Source organism: Sarcophilus harrisii, chromosome 4, assembly GCF_902635505.1.
Source record: "Sarcophilus harrisii chromosome 4, mSarHar1.11, whole genome shotgun sequence".
In the NCBI taxonomy this organism is placed as follows: Eukaryota; Metazoa; Chordata; class Mammalia; order Dasyuromorphia; family Dasyuridae; genus Sarcophilus; species Sarcophilus harrisii.
In genome coordinates this window covers 379,172,219-379,191,064 of record NC_045429.1, presented here as the reverse complement: position 1 = coordinate 379,191,064, position 18,846 = coordinate 379,172,219, and the positions used below count along the sequence as shown (strand labels likewise).

The 18,846-nt window shown below is 34.1% G+C and overlaps 1 protein-coding gene across 8 annotated transcripts in view; it reads right to left on the bottom strand.

Moving 5' to 3' along the window:
- Window positions 1–18,846, bottom strand: part of WDR64 (WD repeat domain 64) — a 173,240-nt gene that overhangs the window by 36,878 nt on the left and 117,516 nt on the right. For 6 of the 8 annotated variants that reach the window (XM_031966959.1, XM_031966961.1, XM_031966962.1 and 3 more), the window contains 3 exons: window positions 17,786–17,846; window positions 2,038–2,074; window positions 12–172 (listed from right to left, as the gene is read on the bottom strand). In XM_031966959.1, the coding sequence (XP_031822819.1) occupies window positions 12–172; window positions 2,038–2,074; window positions 17,786–17,846 (259 nt within the window). The remainder of the gene's footprint in view (window positions 1–11; window positions 173–2,037; window positions 2,075–17,785; window positions 17,847–18,846) is intronic. The other 2 variants (XM_031966963.1, XM_031966964.1) reach the window with 1 other exon arrangement.

Genomic DNA, 18,846 nt, shown 5'->3' with positions numbered 1-18,846 from the left:
TATAACCTTACCTCCAGGTTCCATAATCGAAGATGTCCATCCTCATGAGCAGTGACCAGGATTGGTGGTGGGAGTTCATTTAAGAAGATGTTTGGTAATACATCTTTTTCAGTTTTTTGCCCTGCACTCGTTTCTCCTTTCGTACCATCTGAATGCTCTCCTGTTGACTGACCTAACAGATTGCCATGGTTATTGTAATGTTTAGGACCTTAAACTTTATCTAATTTAGGAGGGGAAAGAAGGTAACTAGAGAACCAAAGCTAGATATCTTGTATTCTTTACTCTGGAATTTTTCTTTTAGAGGAGAGTAAAAAAAAAAGGGCGACAGAACCAGTAGAATAAGTGAAATATTTATTTGGGATCTTAGTACTCAATTTAGTGTAGAAAGAGAAGAGAAGCTGGAAAACAAGTCATTGGACCTATTACAAGTACCTGTACATTGTATGTGGCAGGCAACATATATGCATAACCCCTGACCATCAAGAATAGTTTCATCCTTGTCTCCAATTGACCAATTCTTACTTCTACCTTCTACATTTCTCATAATATGTTCTTTTATCTTTATTTACAGTTACCACCCAATTTCAAGCTTTCCTGACCTCTTGCCTATTTTAATATCCTGGTAATGGATCTTCCTGCCTCAAGTTTCTCCCAAATTCTAGCCACCCTTCATTCAATTGGCAAAGTGACTTGCCTAAAATGCAATTTTGACCATATTGCCTTGCCTACTCCATAACCACTTAAGAAACTCCAGTGGTTCTCTTTTACCTTTTTTGGGGGGGAGGGTACTTAAAACTTTTCAAAATCCAGCCCCCTTTTTCAGAATTATACATTATTTCCCTCACTCTACAATCCAGCCATACTGGCCTTCTTACTGATTGTTCCATGAGACTCTTCCATTTTCTATCTCCATTTTCTTTTCAATGGCTATATCTCCCATCTTTAAAATATACCCCCTTCTCACCTCCACCTGTTGGGATACCAGATTTCCTTAAAGACTTACCTCAAGTGCTGCATTCTGCATGATCTTTCTTTAGCCCTCCTTACAGCTCCTAGTGATTTTCCTCCATTCCCAAGGTTACGTTGTAAAAGTTTTTATATGATGCTGCTGCATGTTACCTCTTCTACCAGAATGTAAACTGCATGAGGGCAGGAACTATTTTAGTTCTTTAAATCCCTACCATATAGCTCACTGCCTGGCTTAGAAGGTACTTAATAAAATTTTGTTGATTAATTGAAGTATTGGGGTAGGGAGGAGGCATTAAGAAAAAGAATAGTAGTACTATTTCAAGTTGGATTTGATTTTCTAGAAAAAGCTTATGCAAATATAATAAAACTAAAAATATCTGCATGGCTACATTGCACAGATGGGATAGGTAATACTACATAGTTCTTATTATGCTACTGGTAGCAAGGTAAACAAGAAAGTGTGTTGGACCTAAAAATCAAAAGAAGGCTGGATTAGATCCTTCCTTTACTACATACTAACTGGGTAGCCATGGACAGATAAATCTCTTAAACTCAGCCTTAGTTTCTTTATATATAAAATGGGAAAAATAATACTTATAGGAGGTAGCTATCTTGTAAAACCATTGTTAAATTCAAAGGAAATGAGGAGGAGGAGGAAGAAAGCTAACATTTATATAGTAATCATGTTTCATATACTTTACAAGTATAGAAACATAATCAATCCTGGAAGATAGGTGTTATTTTTACAACTAAGAAACTTAAGGCAGTTAGATGTCACATAGCTAGTAATTTTCTGAGGCAATATTTGAACTAAGGTCTTTCTGACTTTAGATCTAGTAATCTATCCACTGTACCACTTAACTACCATTATATATATAATAAACAATTTTGCAAACCATAAAGTACTATATGAATATCAATTCTTGTTACTAAGAAAATATTTTCAAGTCATTTTCACCTAGTGTTAAACTTACACCCACCTTACACATCCCAGAACTCTCTATTTCTTTTCCCTCAGTTGAAAAAGAAATTTTCTGTTTTAAAGAATCGTGATCATTTCATTCCTACCTTTGCCTTCAGCATCATGTATACTTGATTTACTTCCCTAAAATGAGAGGGGGAAAATATGGTTTTCAGTGGGAAAGGACAGAACTTAAATGCAGTAATGTCATATAGATGATGGGCCTGGCCAGGACTTTACTTTTTATCAACAAGGGAAATAAAAAACAAAATAACCACCAAGACAGAAGCAGCATTCTGACAGTGTTTCCTATGTTAAGACTATGATTAATATGGAGGTTATTGGGCACTGGGCAACTACAGGTTTCTGAGACATTGATGGCTGCATGCAGTAGGAGAAACCAGAGTGAGGTCACTGACACCAGGAGTAAATGGGAGCAAGCAGAAAAGGAATGAATAGCCAATAGAGTTTTCAGGAGAGATGCCAAAGATGAAAAGAATGGAGAAACTACACACATAGAAAATAACTCTTTATGGTGGTCAGAGGGACACTGGAAACGGGAAAATTGCTGGAACCAGGTATGTAGTTGTTTATCCGTTCATATATCCTGATTGCAAATTAAGCATGGGATCTCTTACTTTTTTAAAGATACATGCTAAAAAAAAAATAAAAAGGCAAGATAACCCTTGAAGAGGAGAAAGAGACTAACTAGGAAATCCAAGTTCTGAGTTCCCTTAATATTTGGACATTAAACCTTTGGAAAATTTTACCAAAAGTCTTCACTTTGCATCAGTAGTTCTATTTGATCTCAACTCTATGGAACAGAAATTGTCTTTTATTCTCAAAGATGACCGTGGTAACCTCTCTTGTCTCCTCCTTAACCCCCACTTCCTCTCTTTTTTATTCTCTTCTTTTAGATCATAAGGTCCTTGAGACTTTCTTTTTCTTATTTGTTTCCCCAGCACTGAGCAGAGTGTCTAAGTAATAGGTCATTAACAAATTTTTTATTGAATTGGAGTTAAGTGGAACAGCCTTGGAAAATAGCTTAGTTAATTAGTTAATTTTGTTCTTTTTTTTGAAACTTGGTTTGGGACTTGAAGAGGAAAAAAATTTGGAGCTGTCTGGTTAAAAAAAAAAAAAGCTACTGGTTCCCAGCTTACATGATAGGCTTTCTCCCCCACCTCCACCTACTTTAAGAGTATAGAACTGTACACAAATAACTTCTAGTGTAATTGGTGTATGCTAAAACTCAGCAGTGAAGAAGGCAAAGTTTCTCAATGCATGAGGGTCCTATTAATTTTCTCTGGGTAATGTTCTTAAGCTTGAATATACTAGAGAGAATTGTGATATACTTCCCCTACTTCCCCCTACCCTGACCCTTGATTCCCTCAACTGAATCTATACCTATGTGAGTTCCTGTCACTCTTCTGCTACACACTACTACCTGAAGCTCTGATATAATTCTACCTCAGTAATGTTGATAACCCACCTGAACTCGTTTGTATATTTTTTCAAAAAAAATTTTGTTTTAATCAAGCAAGATCCATCTTCTCATCCTCTCTAACAACCCACTTGCCAGTTGAATCAAAGAAAAACAAAATCCACTTCAAACATATAGACAATTAAAACAATTTTCTGTATTGGACATGCCTTTAAAAATTCTTGTCTCAGTCTGCATTCTGAGGCCTTCATCTTTCCATCAGAAGGTAGGCAGCATGTTTCATCATTAGTATAGTAAATGTTCAGCATAATAGTATCCCATCGCATTTTCATATCAAAATTTATCTAACCATTTTCTAATGTATGGGTACTTCCTTTAGATATCCACTCTTTGCTACCTCAAAAAGAACTATGAACATTTTTGTACATGATTGGAATTTGTCTTGTTTAGGTCTAATCCCTGCCTTAATTTACCCACTCCCTAATTCTTCCTGCCTCCCTCCATTTCCCCCCCCTTTCCCTATTAAGTAAAAAAGTATTTCAGTACTTAACTGTATGTCTTCCATCTCTTTGACTAGTGTAGATGAGTGAGTTTTTTTATTTTATTTTATTTTATTTATTTATTTTATTTATTTAATAGACTTTATTTACAGGATATATGCATGGGTAACTTTACAGCATTAACAATTGCCAAACCTCTTGTTCCAATTTTTCACCTCTTATCCCCCCACCCCCCCTCCCCTAGATGGCAGGATGACCAGTAGATGTTAAATATATTAAAATATAAATTAGATACACAATAAGTATACATGACCAAAACGTTATTTTGCTGTACAAAAAGAATCAGACTCTGAAATATTGTACAATTAGCTTGTGAAGGAAATCAAAAATGCAGGTGTGCATAAATATAGGGATTGGGAATTCAATGTAATGGTTTTTAGTCATCTCCCAGAGTTCTTTTTCTGGGCATAGCTGGTTCAGTTCATTACTGCTCCATTGGAAATGATTTGGTTGATCTCGTTGCTGAGGATGGCCTGGTCCATCAGAACTGGTCATCATATAGTATTGTTGTTGAAGTATATAATGATCTCCTGGTCCTGCTCATTTCACTCAGCATCAGTTCGTGTAAGTCTCTCCAGGCCTTTCTGAAATCATCCTGTTGGTCATTTCTTACAGAACAGTAATATTCCATAATTTTCATATACCACAATTTATTCAGCCATTCTCCAACTGATGGACATCCATTCAGTTTCCAGTTTCTAGCCACTACAAAAAGGGCTGCCACAAACATTCGTGCACATACAGGTCCCTTTCCCTTCTTTATAATCTCTTTGGGATATAATCCCAGTAGTAACACTGCTGGATCAAAGGGTATGCACAGTTTGATAACTTTTTGAGCATAGTTCCAAACTACTCTCCAAAATGGTTGGATTCGTTCACAACTCCACCAACAATGCATCAATGTCCCAGTTTTCCCGCATCCCCTCCAACAATCATCATTATTTTTTCCTGTCATCTTAGCCAATCTGACAGGTGTGTAGTGGTATCTTAGAGTTGTCTTAATTTGCATTTCTCTGATTAATAATGACTTGGAGCATCTTTTCATATGACTAGAAATAGTTTCAATTTCTTCATATGAGAATTGTCTGTTCATATCCTTTGACCATTTTTCAATTGGAGAATGGCTTGATTTTTTATAAATTAGAGTTAATTCTCTATATATTTTGGAAATGAGGCCTTTATCAGAACCTTTGACTGTAAAAATATTTTCCCAGTTTATTGCTTCCCTTCTAATCTTGTCTGCATTAGTTTTGTTTGTACAAAAACTTTTCAGTTTGGTATAATCGAAATTTTCTATTTTGTGATCAGTAATGATCTCTAGTTCTGCTTTGGTCATAAAGACCTTCCCCTTCCACAGGTCTGAGAGGTAAACTATCCTATGTTCCTCTAATTTATTAATAATTTCATTCTTTATGCCTAGGTCATGAACCCATTTTGACCTTATCTTGGTGTACGGCGTTAAGTATGGATCAATGCCTAGTTTCTGCCATATTAGTTTCCAATTTTCCCAGCAATTTTTATCAAACAGTAAGTTCTTATCCCAAAAGCTGGGATCTTTGGGTTTGTCAAAGACTAGGTTGCTATATTTGTTGACTGTTTTATCCCTTGAACCTAATCTATTCCACTGATCAACTAATCTATTCCTTAGCCAATACCAAATAGTTTTGGTAACTGCTGCTCTATAATATAATTTTAGATCTGGTACAGCTAAGCCACCATCATTTGATTTTTTTTTCATTAATTCCCTTGAAATTCTTGACCTTTTGTTTTTCCATATGAACTTTGTTGTTATTTTTTCTAGGTCATTAAAATAGTTTTTTGGGAGTCTGATTGGTATAGCGCTAAATAAATAGATTAGTTTAGGTAATATTGTCATCTTTATTATATTTGCTCGCCCTATCCAAGAGCATTTAATATTTTTCCAATTGGTTAGATCAGACTTAATTTGTGTGAAAAGTGGTCTGTAATTTTGCTCATAAAGTTTCTGATTTTCCCTTGGCAGTTAGATTCCTAAATATTTTATATTATCAGTAGTTACTTTAAATGGAATTTCTCTTTGTAACTCTGACTGTTGGATTTTGTTAGTGATATATAAGAATGCTGATGACTTATGTGGGTTTATTTTATAACCAGCAACTTTGCTAAAGTTGTGGATTATTTCTAATAACTTTTTAGCAGAATCTCTGGGGTTCTCTAAGTATACCATCATGTCATCGGCAAAGAGTGATAATTTGGCTTCCTCATTGCCTATTCTTATTCCTTTAATCTCTTTCTCAGCTCTTATTGCTATAGCTAGCGTTTCTAATACAATATTAAATAGTAACGGTGATAGTGGGCAACCTTGTTTCACTCCAGATCTTATTGGGAATGGTTGCAGTTTGTCTCCATTACATATGATGCTTACTGATGGTTTTAAATAGATGCTGCTGATTATTTTAAGGAAAAGTCCATTTATTCCTATACTCTCAAGTGTTTTTAATAGGAATGGATGTTGGATTTTATCAAATGCTTTTTCTGCATCTATTGAGATGATCATATGGTTTTTGTTAATTTGGTTATTAACATGGCCAATTATATTGATAGTTTTCCTAATATTGAACCAGCCCTGCATTCCTGGTATAAATCCTACTTGATCATAGTGTATTATCTTGGAGATGATTTTCTGTAGTCTTTTTGCTAATATCTTATTTAAGATTTTAGCATCAATATTCATTAGGGAGATTGGTCTATAATTTTCTTTCTCTGTTTTCAGCCTACCTGGTTTAGGTATCAGTACCATGTCTGTGTCATAGAAGGAATTTGGTAGGACTCCTTCATTCCCTATTTTATCAAATAATTTATATAGCATTGGGGCCAATTGTTCTTTAAATGTTTGGTAAAATTCACATGTAAATCCATCTGGTCCTGGGGATTTTTTCTTAGGGAGTTGTTTAATTGCCTGTTCTATTTCTTTTTCTGAAATGGGACTATTCAAGCAATTTACTTCCTCCTCTGTTAGTCTGGGAAGTCTATATTTTTGGAGGTAGTCATCCATTTCACTTAGGTTATCAAATTTATTGGCATAAAGTTGAGCAAAATAACTCCTTATTTCTCTAATTTCCTCTTCATTGGTAGAAAGTTCTCCCTTTTCATTTTTAAGACTACTAATTTCATTTTCCTCCCTCCTTTTTCTAATCAGATTTACCAAAGGCTTATCTATTTTATTGGCTTTTTCATAGAATCAACTCTTAGTTTTATTAATTAGTTCAATAGTTTTTTTACTTTCAATATTTTTAATTTCTCCTTTAAATTTTAGAATTTCCAATTTAGTATTTGATTGGGGGTTTTTAATTTGGTCTTTTTTTAGTTTTTTTAGTTGCAAGCCCAATTCATTAATCTTTTCTTTCTCTGTTTTATTCAAGTAAGCCTCTAAGGATATAAAATTCCCTCTTATTACCGCTTTGTGCATCCCACAAATTTTGGTATGATGTCTCATCATTGTCATTATCTTGAGTGAAATTATTAATTGTATCTATAATTTGCTGCTTCACCCAATCATTCTTTAAGATGAGATTGTTTTTCTGGGTAAGTTGTTCTTGGCTATAAGCCCATATCCTTTGCCTTCTGAAATATCATATTCTAAATTCTCTACTACTTTATGGCTGCTAAATTGTATGAGACACTGACTATGAGTCCTTGGAACTTAAAATCTTTATTTCTGGATACTTGCAGTATCTTTTCTTTGACCTGGAAGATCTGGATTCTGACATTGATGTTTCTGAAAATCTTCATTTTGGAAGGTGGTAAATCTGGTTAAACTTTTACTTATACCTGCTGAGACTTGTTCTTCAAGGATTGGATTCTGGAGCACTTCTGGAGGGAAGGTCTGAGCTGTTGCTGTTGTTGCTTTCTTGGGAGTATGAAATATTGTGTTATTCAAGGACAGGCTATTAGCTATTAGCTAGTTTTGAGTGCTTCTCAAGTGATCTGATTCAGGACAAAGTCTGAGTGCTACACTGCTCCCAGTTTGAGCTCTGCAAGTTCCTGGCCTGGGTATGGGTAAGAATCAACCTGCTTCTGAACTCAACTTTTGTTAGCCAGCTGGCAAACTCTGTTCCTTTAAAATGGAAGTATTGTAGGTTCCCCTTTGGTTGGGTATTTCTGCCTTGATTATTTATTACTCTGAAGACTGGGCTGGAAGCTAGAAGTGAAATCTAGTTTACATGTAGGATTTAAGTCACACCATTGCTGCTGGCTTCCGAACTTCCTCCTTTCTTACCATCTCCTTTCTTACTCTGCCTTGGATCTATAAGTCTGAACTGCAAAATGGGGGTGGGGGAAGATGTAATTTATGTCTTTCCTGTCTCAGTTCCCTGGCATGGGTCTGGATATATCCCCTCACCCTGACACACAGCTTTTTCCTGGATGCTGGTATATCCTGTAGTGTCCTCCTACCCTAACTCCATCCCCATTGTCTGCCGATATCTTGTCTCTCTCCTATACTGATCTGTATTGGATAGAAGATTCACTATGACTTTTTCTAGAATTACCCATCAGGATTTGATCTGATACATTTTCTAGATCTGTTTGGAGAAGTTTTTATAGAACTCATTGTAATGCTGTCTTTTATTCTGCTATCTTGGCTCTGACTTGAACTCATTTCTCAATGTTTAACAAACTACTATCCTGAAATACTCCTCTTCCCATCCCATTCTGAACCCTTCTAATTCAAATGTAATTTTCTGTTCCTCTCTGCTTTCTTAATCTCATCTCCCTCAACATAACTTCTACAATGTCTCAGTCCATGGATACTCACAGTGCTCTTTGGAATGTCTGCTCATGGATGACAGATTTTCTTTTCTTCTTAAACCTTTTTCTTTCTTAGTCCATCTTCTGGCTTTTACTAGACCTGGATTCCTTCTGATGACAAAGCCTCTTTGGCCACTGATTAAATGTTTACTCATATACCTTTTGAGACTTACTCTTCAAGGTGGAGTTGAAATTCTCCTTGATCCCCATTACTAAATCAAGACTTTCTGTATATCATTATCATTCAGTGACCTTTTCTTCTTTAGAGGTTCACTTAATCAATATTTATCACCCAGTCACAATTCTGGTTGCTATTATCAAAATTCTGCTTGCTATTCTAACAATATCTTGGAAACATTTGCCTTCTTTCCCCAATGAGTTCAGTGACTGGTTGATAGTCTTTCATCATCAATTCCAACCCTTATATGGGGAACTTTAACATAGATATTGTGATTCCTTCAACTACCCTAACTTCCCATTTCTTCAATTTACTCATTTACCATGACCTACTCTCCTCCACCCCATTTATGCTTACAGAGAGATGGTCATATCCTTCATTTATCACCACTTAGAACTGTTCCATTTCCATGTTCATAAAATCTGTAATAGCTAATCACAATTTGTCCTGATTCTATTCTTCCTGCCTTGTAGTCCCATACTGTGTTATTCATTCTCTTTGTGATTTTCAATTGTTCCACTATTTACTCATTTCTCAGGCATTGCATTGAACTACCACACAGGCTACAACTTTCATTCTTTTCCCATCTTGAATCTTCAGTAAACTAGTTTTCTTCTTCTTATCTTGAGTCTCTTCCCACTTATTATTAATCATTCCTTACCAAGCCTCAGCCTTGGATTATTCTCACCATTGCCTTTGTTCCTACTTCTGTGCTGTTGAGTAAACTTGTAGAAAATCAAGAAACCTGGCTAAGTGGGAACACTACAAAATCTCAAATGATAAAAAAATCTCATTTCTATAGTACAAGAATCCTTTTACACATCCCTAATTGATATTTATATGATAATTGATCATATAACAACAATAGCTTTCAAATTTATTTAAACACCAAATTAATTTAATAAAAAATTAATTTAAACACTATTTCCTACTTCACTTTTTTTCACAAGAAGAGGTATCCTTTTCTCCTTATCAAGGTAAATCTTTCTTTATGTTCAAATGATCCAATTTCATCCTATCTTTTCTAGCAGATTACCCCCTTTTATAATCCCCACTTTCACTAATCTTCATTTTCTTGGTCAATTGGCTGCTCCCCTCCTACCTATCATCATTCTCATGTCTTCCTAATCCTTAAAAAATCCTCACTTTGTCCATCTATCCCTACTATTGTGCCATATTTCTCTTTGTGTCTAAATTCCTCAATAAAGCCACCTGCAAATTTCTTCCTTTCATCATACTCACATTGCTGATTGCCAAGAAGAGGATTTATATTTGATTATTGAAGTCATAGGAGCTACTAAATTTAATGACATGGTCAGAGATGTGCTTTGGGGAGAACAATTTCACATATGAGAGGAGGATAAATTAAAGTAGAGTAGACTTGAAGCAGAGAGACTAACCAAAGAATTTTGTAATAGTCCAAATATGAAGTGATGAGGGCTTGCATTAGGTGGACATCATTTCTGAACTCTTTTCAGGCATTGAAATTGATAGTTTCCTTTTTGATACTTTCATTTAGCTTTACACCTGCCCAACCTAATTTTAATACCTCAGTATAAGATGCTTCTCCCAGGATAAGCTTATCACTTCTATACTCAATAGCATGCTATTAGCTCAGGCTTTGATTGTTACCCCACCTCACTCAGACTCCTATCCTCTTTTATTGGAGAACTTGAAAAAACTGAAAACTTACAGGCTTCAAGAACTAAAACAACAGCATGAAAACTTGAAGCTTTTGACCCTGCCTTTTGCACTTCAGGAGCAAAGCCCAACTTTTAACATAAAGTTAAAAATAAATAAATAAACTGGAAAAATGAGTAAGTAACAATAACAATGAAAAAAGAATCTGAACATAAAAAGTTACTATAGTGACAGGAAAGATCAAAACCTAAACTCAAAAGAATACAAGTAAATCAAAACAGCTACACTGAAAGTTTCAAAAAATATTAAATTCATATCAAGGAAATTAATGAAACAAATGCAAAGCTTGGTGGCTTAGTTATACCAAATCTAAAATTATATTATAAATCAGCAGTCATCAAAACCATTTGATACTGGTTAAGAAACAAAGTAGTGGATCAGTGGAATAAATTAGATACACACAACAAAATAATAAAGGCCTATAGTAATCTAGTATTTGATAACCCCCCAAACTCCAAATTCTGGAATAAGAACTCACAATTTGACAAAAATTGCTGGGATAACTGAAAAATACTATGTCAGAAACATCTCAAACCCCATACCAAAATAAGGTCAAAATGGGTACATGATTTGGGCATAAAGGTCATAAAATGATATAAAAGTCATTCCCCAACTGATAAATGGTTAAAGGATACAAACAGACAATTTTCAGATGATGAAAATAAAGCCATATATACTTATATGAAAAAATGCTCTAAGTCACTATTGATTAATGAAATTCAAATTAAAACAACTCTGAGGTACTACCTCATACCTCTAAGATTGTCTAAAATGACAGGAAAAGTTATTGTTAAATGTTGGAGGAGTTATAGGAAAACTGGGACACTAATGCATTGTTGGTGGAGTTGTGAATTGATTTAACCATTCTGGAGAGCAATTTGGAACTATGTCCAAAAGATTATCACACTGTGCATACTCTTTGACCCAGCAGGGCCACTACTGGGTCTGTATTGCTATGAAATCACAAAAGAGGGAAAAGGACCCACATATGCAAAAATATTTGTAGCAGCTCTTTTTATGGTAACAAAGAATTGGAAAATAAGCAGATGCCTTTCAATTGGGGAATAGCTAAACAAGTTGTGGTATATGAAGATAATGGAATATTATTGTTCTATAAAAATAATGAGCAAGCTTATTTTAGAAAGATCTGGAAAGATTTACATGAACTGATGCTGAGCAAAACAAGCAAAAGCAGGAATACATTGTACACAACAATAGCAAGAATGTGCGATGACCAACTGTGAAAGACTTGGTTCTTCTTAGTGGTTTGTGATCCAAAGCAATCCCAATAGACTTTGGATAGAAAATGCCATCTGTATCCAGAAAAAAAAAAACCCAACTATGGAGATCGAGTGTAAGTCAACACATGCCATGTTCATTTCTTTTTTTCTGTTTTTTTAAATATTTCCCATGGTTTTTCTATTTTGCTCTGGTTTTTCCATCCCAACATATTCATAAAGCAATGTGTCTTAAAAATAAAATTTTAAAAATGTTGAATTGATTTCAGACAACTCTCTCCCATCCCAATTTCTGGAAGAGTTGAAGAAGTATTTTAAAAAATCAAATAAGAAAGAGAGAGGAAAAATCAGGGGAAAGAATTTGAGAGAAAAGAGCTCGACAAAAGAAGCACAAAAATACTGATGAAAATAATGCTTTAAAAAAAGAATAGAACAACAGATAAATGTGTCTCAAATGGTAAAAGAGACACATAAATCTACTGAAGAAAAATCTTACTGAATGGAAAAAAGATGTTTAAAAATTCACTGAAGAACTCTATAAGTAAGAACTAGCCAAATTAGGAAAAATGTATAGAAATTCATTGAAGAACTACTTAAAAATTAGAATTAGGCAAGTAGAAGCTAATGACTATATGGGACATCAACAATAAAATAAAATAAAATCAAAAGAATGAAAAAATAAAATAACTCATTGGAAAAAGAACTGAGCTGGGAAACAAATCAAAGTGTGGGGAGGGGATAATTTAAGAATTATTGGCCTATTGAGGGAGGAGTCTGGGAATATGGCAGACGTCAATAAATTTCAAAGTCTCCAGATTTCCCCCACAAAGAGAACAAATTTGTGCCATAGGACAAACATAGACTGGGGAAAATCAGTTAGATTTGGGGCAGAACAGGGTTCTCCTGGTATAACCCAAGAAGATCCAAAGATGGAACACAGACCACCAATGTGAAGTACAAATTCCTCTAGGCTAGCTGCACAAAAACATATGTGGGGTATGGCTGGATTTGGCCAGAACCTCAGTAAGAACCTGAAAATTTCACTTCTTGGACTCGCGTGTGGAGTAGGGTGGAGGTATCTGAATCTGGGAAGACTGAGGAAACCTCAGCTTAACAGCAAGTGCAACTGTGCTGAAGATGCATCCCTGGATGAGAAGGAACCAGCACACCCAGTGCAGAAGTAGTGGACAGAGATGCTGAAGAAGAGAGAAGCTCTTGGTTTGGGTTTCCAGATCAGAGGGGAAAGCTGAAGGAAAGCTAGAGGAACCATACCACCACCCCACTATAGATGCTTATACTAATACTTCTCATTAAAAAAAAATGAACTGGCAAAGAAGAAAGAACTCAACATGGAACCTTCCTATGATAGCAGGTAAAACCAGGGTTCAACTTCAGAGGAAGACACTGAAGTAAAAAATCTTCTACCCCCAAAAGTAATGTTAAATGGCTCCCTTCCCAGAGAGAATTTATAGGACTCAAAAAAAAATTTTTAAAATCAAAGAAGAGACATTGATGAAAAACTAAAACTAGTTTAAACTAAACTAAAATAAAAACTATCCAAGAAAATGAGATTTTAAAAATGTTAACCAATTAGAAAAAGATACAGAGTCTTAAAGATGATAATTACTCTTTAAAAATTAGAATTGGGTAAGGGGAAATCAGTGAAGCTGAGACCAAGAAATGACAAAACAGAATATAAAGAAAAAAAATAGAACAGAAAGTGAAACATCTAAGAAAAACAACAAATCTGGAGAATAGATCAAGAAACAGAAATAATTGGATTATCTTAAAGTTGTGACCCAAATAAAGATCTTTGACATAATAATTCAAGGAATAATCCAAGAAAATTCTGGAGTGATAGAACATTGAGGGGAAGTAAAAATAGAAGCAAATCCCACCGATCATTACCTTAAAGAATCCTTTGTGGAAAACCCATAGGAATATTTCTGCCAAATTTCAAAACCCTCAGATCAGAGAGAAAATTTTGTAAGAAACAAGAAAAAATCAATTCAAATATGCTGAAACTACAATTAGAATTGTACAGAATTTTTCAGCAGTCACAATAAAAGGTTTTAGGTCCTAGAATCATGGATACCAGCAATCAAAAGATCTAAGCTATGGCCAAAATAACATATTCAGCAAAATTATAATATTGAATGAAAAAACTGGACATTTAATGAACTTTCAAATTAAATCCGAACTCAATAGAAAATTTAACATATGAGCCAATATCAAAAATCAATTTCAAGGAACTCAACGTGGACAAATTGCTTATTTTTTTACATGAAAATGTATACTATATGTTAAATATTGACATCAGCAATTGGATAGCACAAAAGAAAGACTGGGGCAGAGTTAAAGTAAAAATAGTAATTATGTTATATAAATAAGATAAAGAAGAATAGACACATAAGCATTAAAAGAGGGAGGGAGGGGACTCATAGTTCTGAAAGCCTACTCCCAACAGGATAACTACATATATACCATGCAAGGTATAGCATTATCTAAAACCTATAAAGAATTAAGGGGGAGAGAGATGGGCAGAGGCAGAAATAAAGGTTGGGGGAAGAAGAAAAGGGAGGGATTCTTGGGTGGGGAGAGATTAAGTAATAGGAAGGCAGGTTAAGAAGTAGAAATAAAGTAAAGAGTTAGCAGGGATATTAAAGATGTATGTTTATCTATATATATCTACATATGCATTTACAAGGATATACATATATCCTTGTTTAACTATATATCTTGGTCTGCTTAGGAGAAGTGGGGAGGAAGGATGAAAGGAGAAAAAAGGAATAGAGAAAGAAAAAGTATGCAGCAGAGAACAAAAGAACAACTTAGAAGGAAGTAAAGAAAAGATGGACACTCATGAATATAATTTCTTCTACTATTATATATTCTTTATTGAATTTGGTAATTTATTATTGTATATTTTGAATTTTCCCTGATGTTCTGCTGGGCACATGACAATGTTCTCTTTTGTTTTGTCTTTTTTGTTGTTGTTGTTATTGTTGTTTTCCTTTTCTGTTTTTCTGTTTTATTCTGTTTTTTTTATAAGATAAATTTTGAAAAAAATTATTAAAGAAAACTGCCTTATTAGTCTAGAAATAAAATAATTCAAGATTTAGCAGCCTTTACATTAAAGGACTGGAGGACTGGAAACATGATATTTTAGAAGGCAAGGAACTAGGATTACAACTAAGAATCAGCTGTCTAGTACAATTGAGTATAATTTGTCAAGGGAAAAATGGATAAAGGCCTAATTCCTCAAATACAGAGAACTAAATAAATTTATAAAAATATAAGTTATTCCTCAATTGATAAATGGTCAAAAGATATGAACAGTTTTTATACAAAGCTACCTATAACCATTTAAGAATGCTCTAAATCACTGTTATTTAGAGAAATTAAACAACTCTGAGGAATCACCTCAAACCCATCAGTTTGGCTAATATTACAGAAAAGGAAAATGATAAATATTGGAAAAGATGTGGGAAAGCTGGGACACTAAAACACTGTCAGTGGAACTGTGAACTGATCCAAACTGATCCAAATTCTGGAGAGCAATTTGAAGCCATATTTAAAGGGCTATAAAACTGTATATACCCTTTGGGTCCAGCAAAACCATTACTGTCTGAATCTTATTATTATTTGTTGAGGCAATTGGGGTTAAGTGACTTGCATAGGATCACACAGCTAGGACGTTTTAAGTGTCTGAGATCAAATTTGAACTCAGGTTCTTCTGACTTCAGGGTTGGTGATCTAACCACTGCACTAACTAGCTCCCCCTACTGTCTGAATCTTAAAGATTTTTTTTAAAAAGGAAAAAGAACCTTTTTCGACAAAAAGAACCTTTTTGTGGTGGCAAAGAAGTGGAAAGTGAGGGAATGCCCTTCAAATGAGGAATGGCTAAACAAGTTGTAGTATGTGATTGTAATGAAATATTATTGTGATCTAACAAATGACAATCAAGATGTTTTCAGAAAAATCCGGAAAGATTTACAAGAAGTGAAACAAAATGAAATGAACAGAACCAGAAGAACACAGTAACAGCAACATTGCATGATGATCAGCTGTGAATGAATTAGCTATTCTCAGCAATACAATGATCCAATTCAATTCCAAAAGACTCATGATGGAAAATGCTATCCATATCCAGAGAAAGAACTGATGGAGTCTGAATGAAGATTAGAGAAATTTTTTTAACTTTATTTTTTCATCATTTTTGTTTTTTTCCCCACAATATGATTAATATGAAAATATGTTTTGAACAATTGCACATATATGCTTAAATTGTTTATCTTCTTAATGAGGTGGGGAGAAAGAAAATTTAGAACTCAGTCATATATAAAATTTATAAAGAGTTTGTATATATAAAATAATCATAGTAGCTTTTTATATTGGTGGGAAAGAATTGGAAACTGAATGTGTACCCATAAATTAGAGAATGGCTACACAAGTTAAGTGATAGAATACTATTGTTTTATAAGAAATGCTGAAATGAGAAGTTTCAGGAAAATCTGGAAATACTTATGTAAATTTATCCAAAAAGCAATCAGAACTAAGAGAACAACTTGTCCTATAACAGCAATATTGTAAAGATAAACAAACTTTGAAAAACTTTGGGAATTCTGATCAACACAATAACCAATTTTAGAGAGAGCATTGATAGACTTAAAAGTCCAGATTGAAGCATATTTATTTTTTTCCTCAGATATTTTTTGGGTAAGGCTGATGTGGTTATTTGGTTTGCTGGATCACACATATTTCTAATGGGTTTGGGTTTTTTTTGCCTTCTCAGTGGATTAATGGAGAAATAAAAGGTAGAAAATTTGGAACTGAAAATAAAACTACAAATTTTTTTTTTAATTTCTTTTATATGTGAGTTTAGGAGCATACAATAATAATAACTGTTCATATTTATATAGAGCTTTAAGATTTATTTTTTTTTATTTAATAGCCTTTTATTTACAGGTTATATGTATGAGTAACTTTACAGCATTAACAATTGCCAAACCTCTTGTTCCAATTTTTCACCTCTTACCCCCCCCCCACCTCCTCCCCCAGATGGCAGGATGACCAGTAGATGTTAAATATATTAAAATATAAATTAGATACACAATAAGTATACATGACCAAAACGTTATTTTGCTGTACAAAAAGAATCAGACTCTGAAATATTGTACAATTAGCTTGTGAAGGAAATCAAAAATGCAGGTGGGCATAAATATAGGGATTGGGAATTCAATGTAATGATTTTTAGTCATCACCCAGAGTTCTTTCTCTGGGAGTAAGAGCTTTAAGATTTATAAAGCACTTCCCTTAAAACAAGCCTTTGAGGTATTTTACAGTTGACAAAACTGGTTCCCAGAGAGACTTTCCTAAGTTCATATTACTAGTCACAGCAGTAACTCATACGCAAATCATCTGACTTTAAAGCCAATTGTATACAAATAAAATATAACTTGATTTGACCATAAAATTATAATGTTTGGTAGATGTAAGATGATGAAACCTGGGAAAAAATAGGACATTTTAAAAGGAGCAAAGTTTAAAGATTTTATTCTGATTCTGGAACATCCCAAAGAGTTATTAAAATTTTACCCTTTTAGTTCTCCCTATACTTTTAAAAAATAAAGTCAAAGAAATTTACTTACTGAGGGCAGGCACAGGAAGTAGACAAATGCATACAGTTGTAGAGATCTCATAATGAAGGCAAAGTGTTTAATGACATGGTGAGTGGTCCACAAAACTAGAAACTATGAATTACTTAATTATGTAGCCTTTTACTTTTTAAATTTGATTTTAAAACAAAGGAAAGCCTGTTCCAGAATAGACATAGTTCTCACAGCCTCATTAGATAATAATGTGGGAAAGAGTAACTTAATAAAATGATACCAAACACAAATGAACAATTTAGAAATCAACAATGCATACAAAGGGAAGAAATCTTACCTTACTGCTCTGTAAGCCACCACTCTGTGCTGAAGAACTTACAGAGTCCTGACTCATTTTCCTAATGTCAGAAAAGAATGAGAAGAACCATTATATGATATTCAAACACCTAAGGGACAAGAGTTCAGTGGATCTATAATTTCATTGACAGGAGGATCCCTTCCAATCCCTATCATTGCTTTCTCATTTTGTGTCATTTTTGTCTAGATACTTTTTTAGATGCTCCATAGAAAATGTAGCTGACATAGGTGGAGGTCTTTCACTAGGTCATAGGTTCCAATGAAGCACTTGATATGCCTTCATTCGTGTTGCATAGTTATCCCATTTTGTTTTCTGATTATATTTTAATCAGTTGATATTGCTGTTAAATCAGTATTGTGAAGTTGAAGAGATTAAAGGAAAACTTGCTGGCTCTACCTAGAAAAATGAAAAGCTTGTGTGTTGATAATTCATTATTTATTAATATATTAGCTTTCTTTATGGGTAGTTTCCACAGAACTTGCTAAATCTCAGTGATCCCATCAGCTTTCTCAGCTAATGCTGATAGACCTTTTAGAATACTTTTGAAATCCATCAACAAGCCTCCCTCTTTCACCTTGTGATTAGATGACCCAAACAAGTTATGAAATGTCTGTTTATGCTCTGTATTTCTCCAAGATACTTCTTTTATACACTATCATAATTATATTAGGAGCAAACTCTCTTCAATTTTCCCTTTGCAGAAAGTGCATCATCCAAGAAGTAGATGGGACCTATCCATGCCAGGCTTTTGCCTTCACTATAACAATTATTAAATCATTAAAGATTTTTTTTTTTGTGAAAATAGGGAATTTCAAGAAGTGTGAACAGATAAGGTGTGACCTTCTAAATTTAGACACAAAGAAAATGAACTCCATAGCTTTCAAAGAAAAAAAAAATAGATCTGGATGAATATTCTCCTTAACAAAATATATGACATGTATCTACCTCCCTGTTATTAGAGCATCCAGAATTCCCACCCTTTAGCCAGGATTGAAGGTTATGAAGTTTCATTATGAATAGATAGATAGACCCTTCACTTC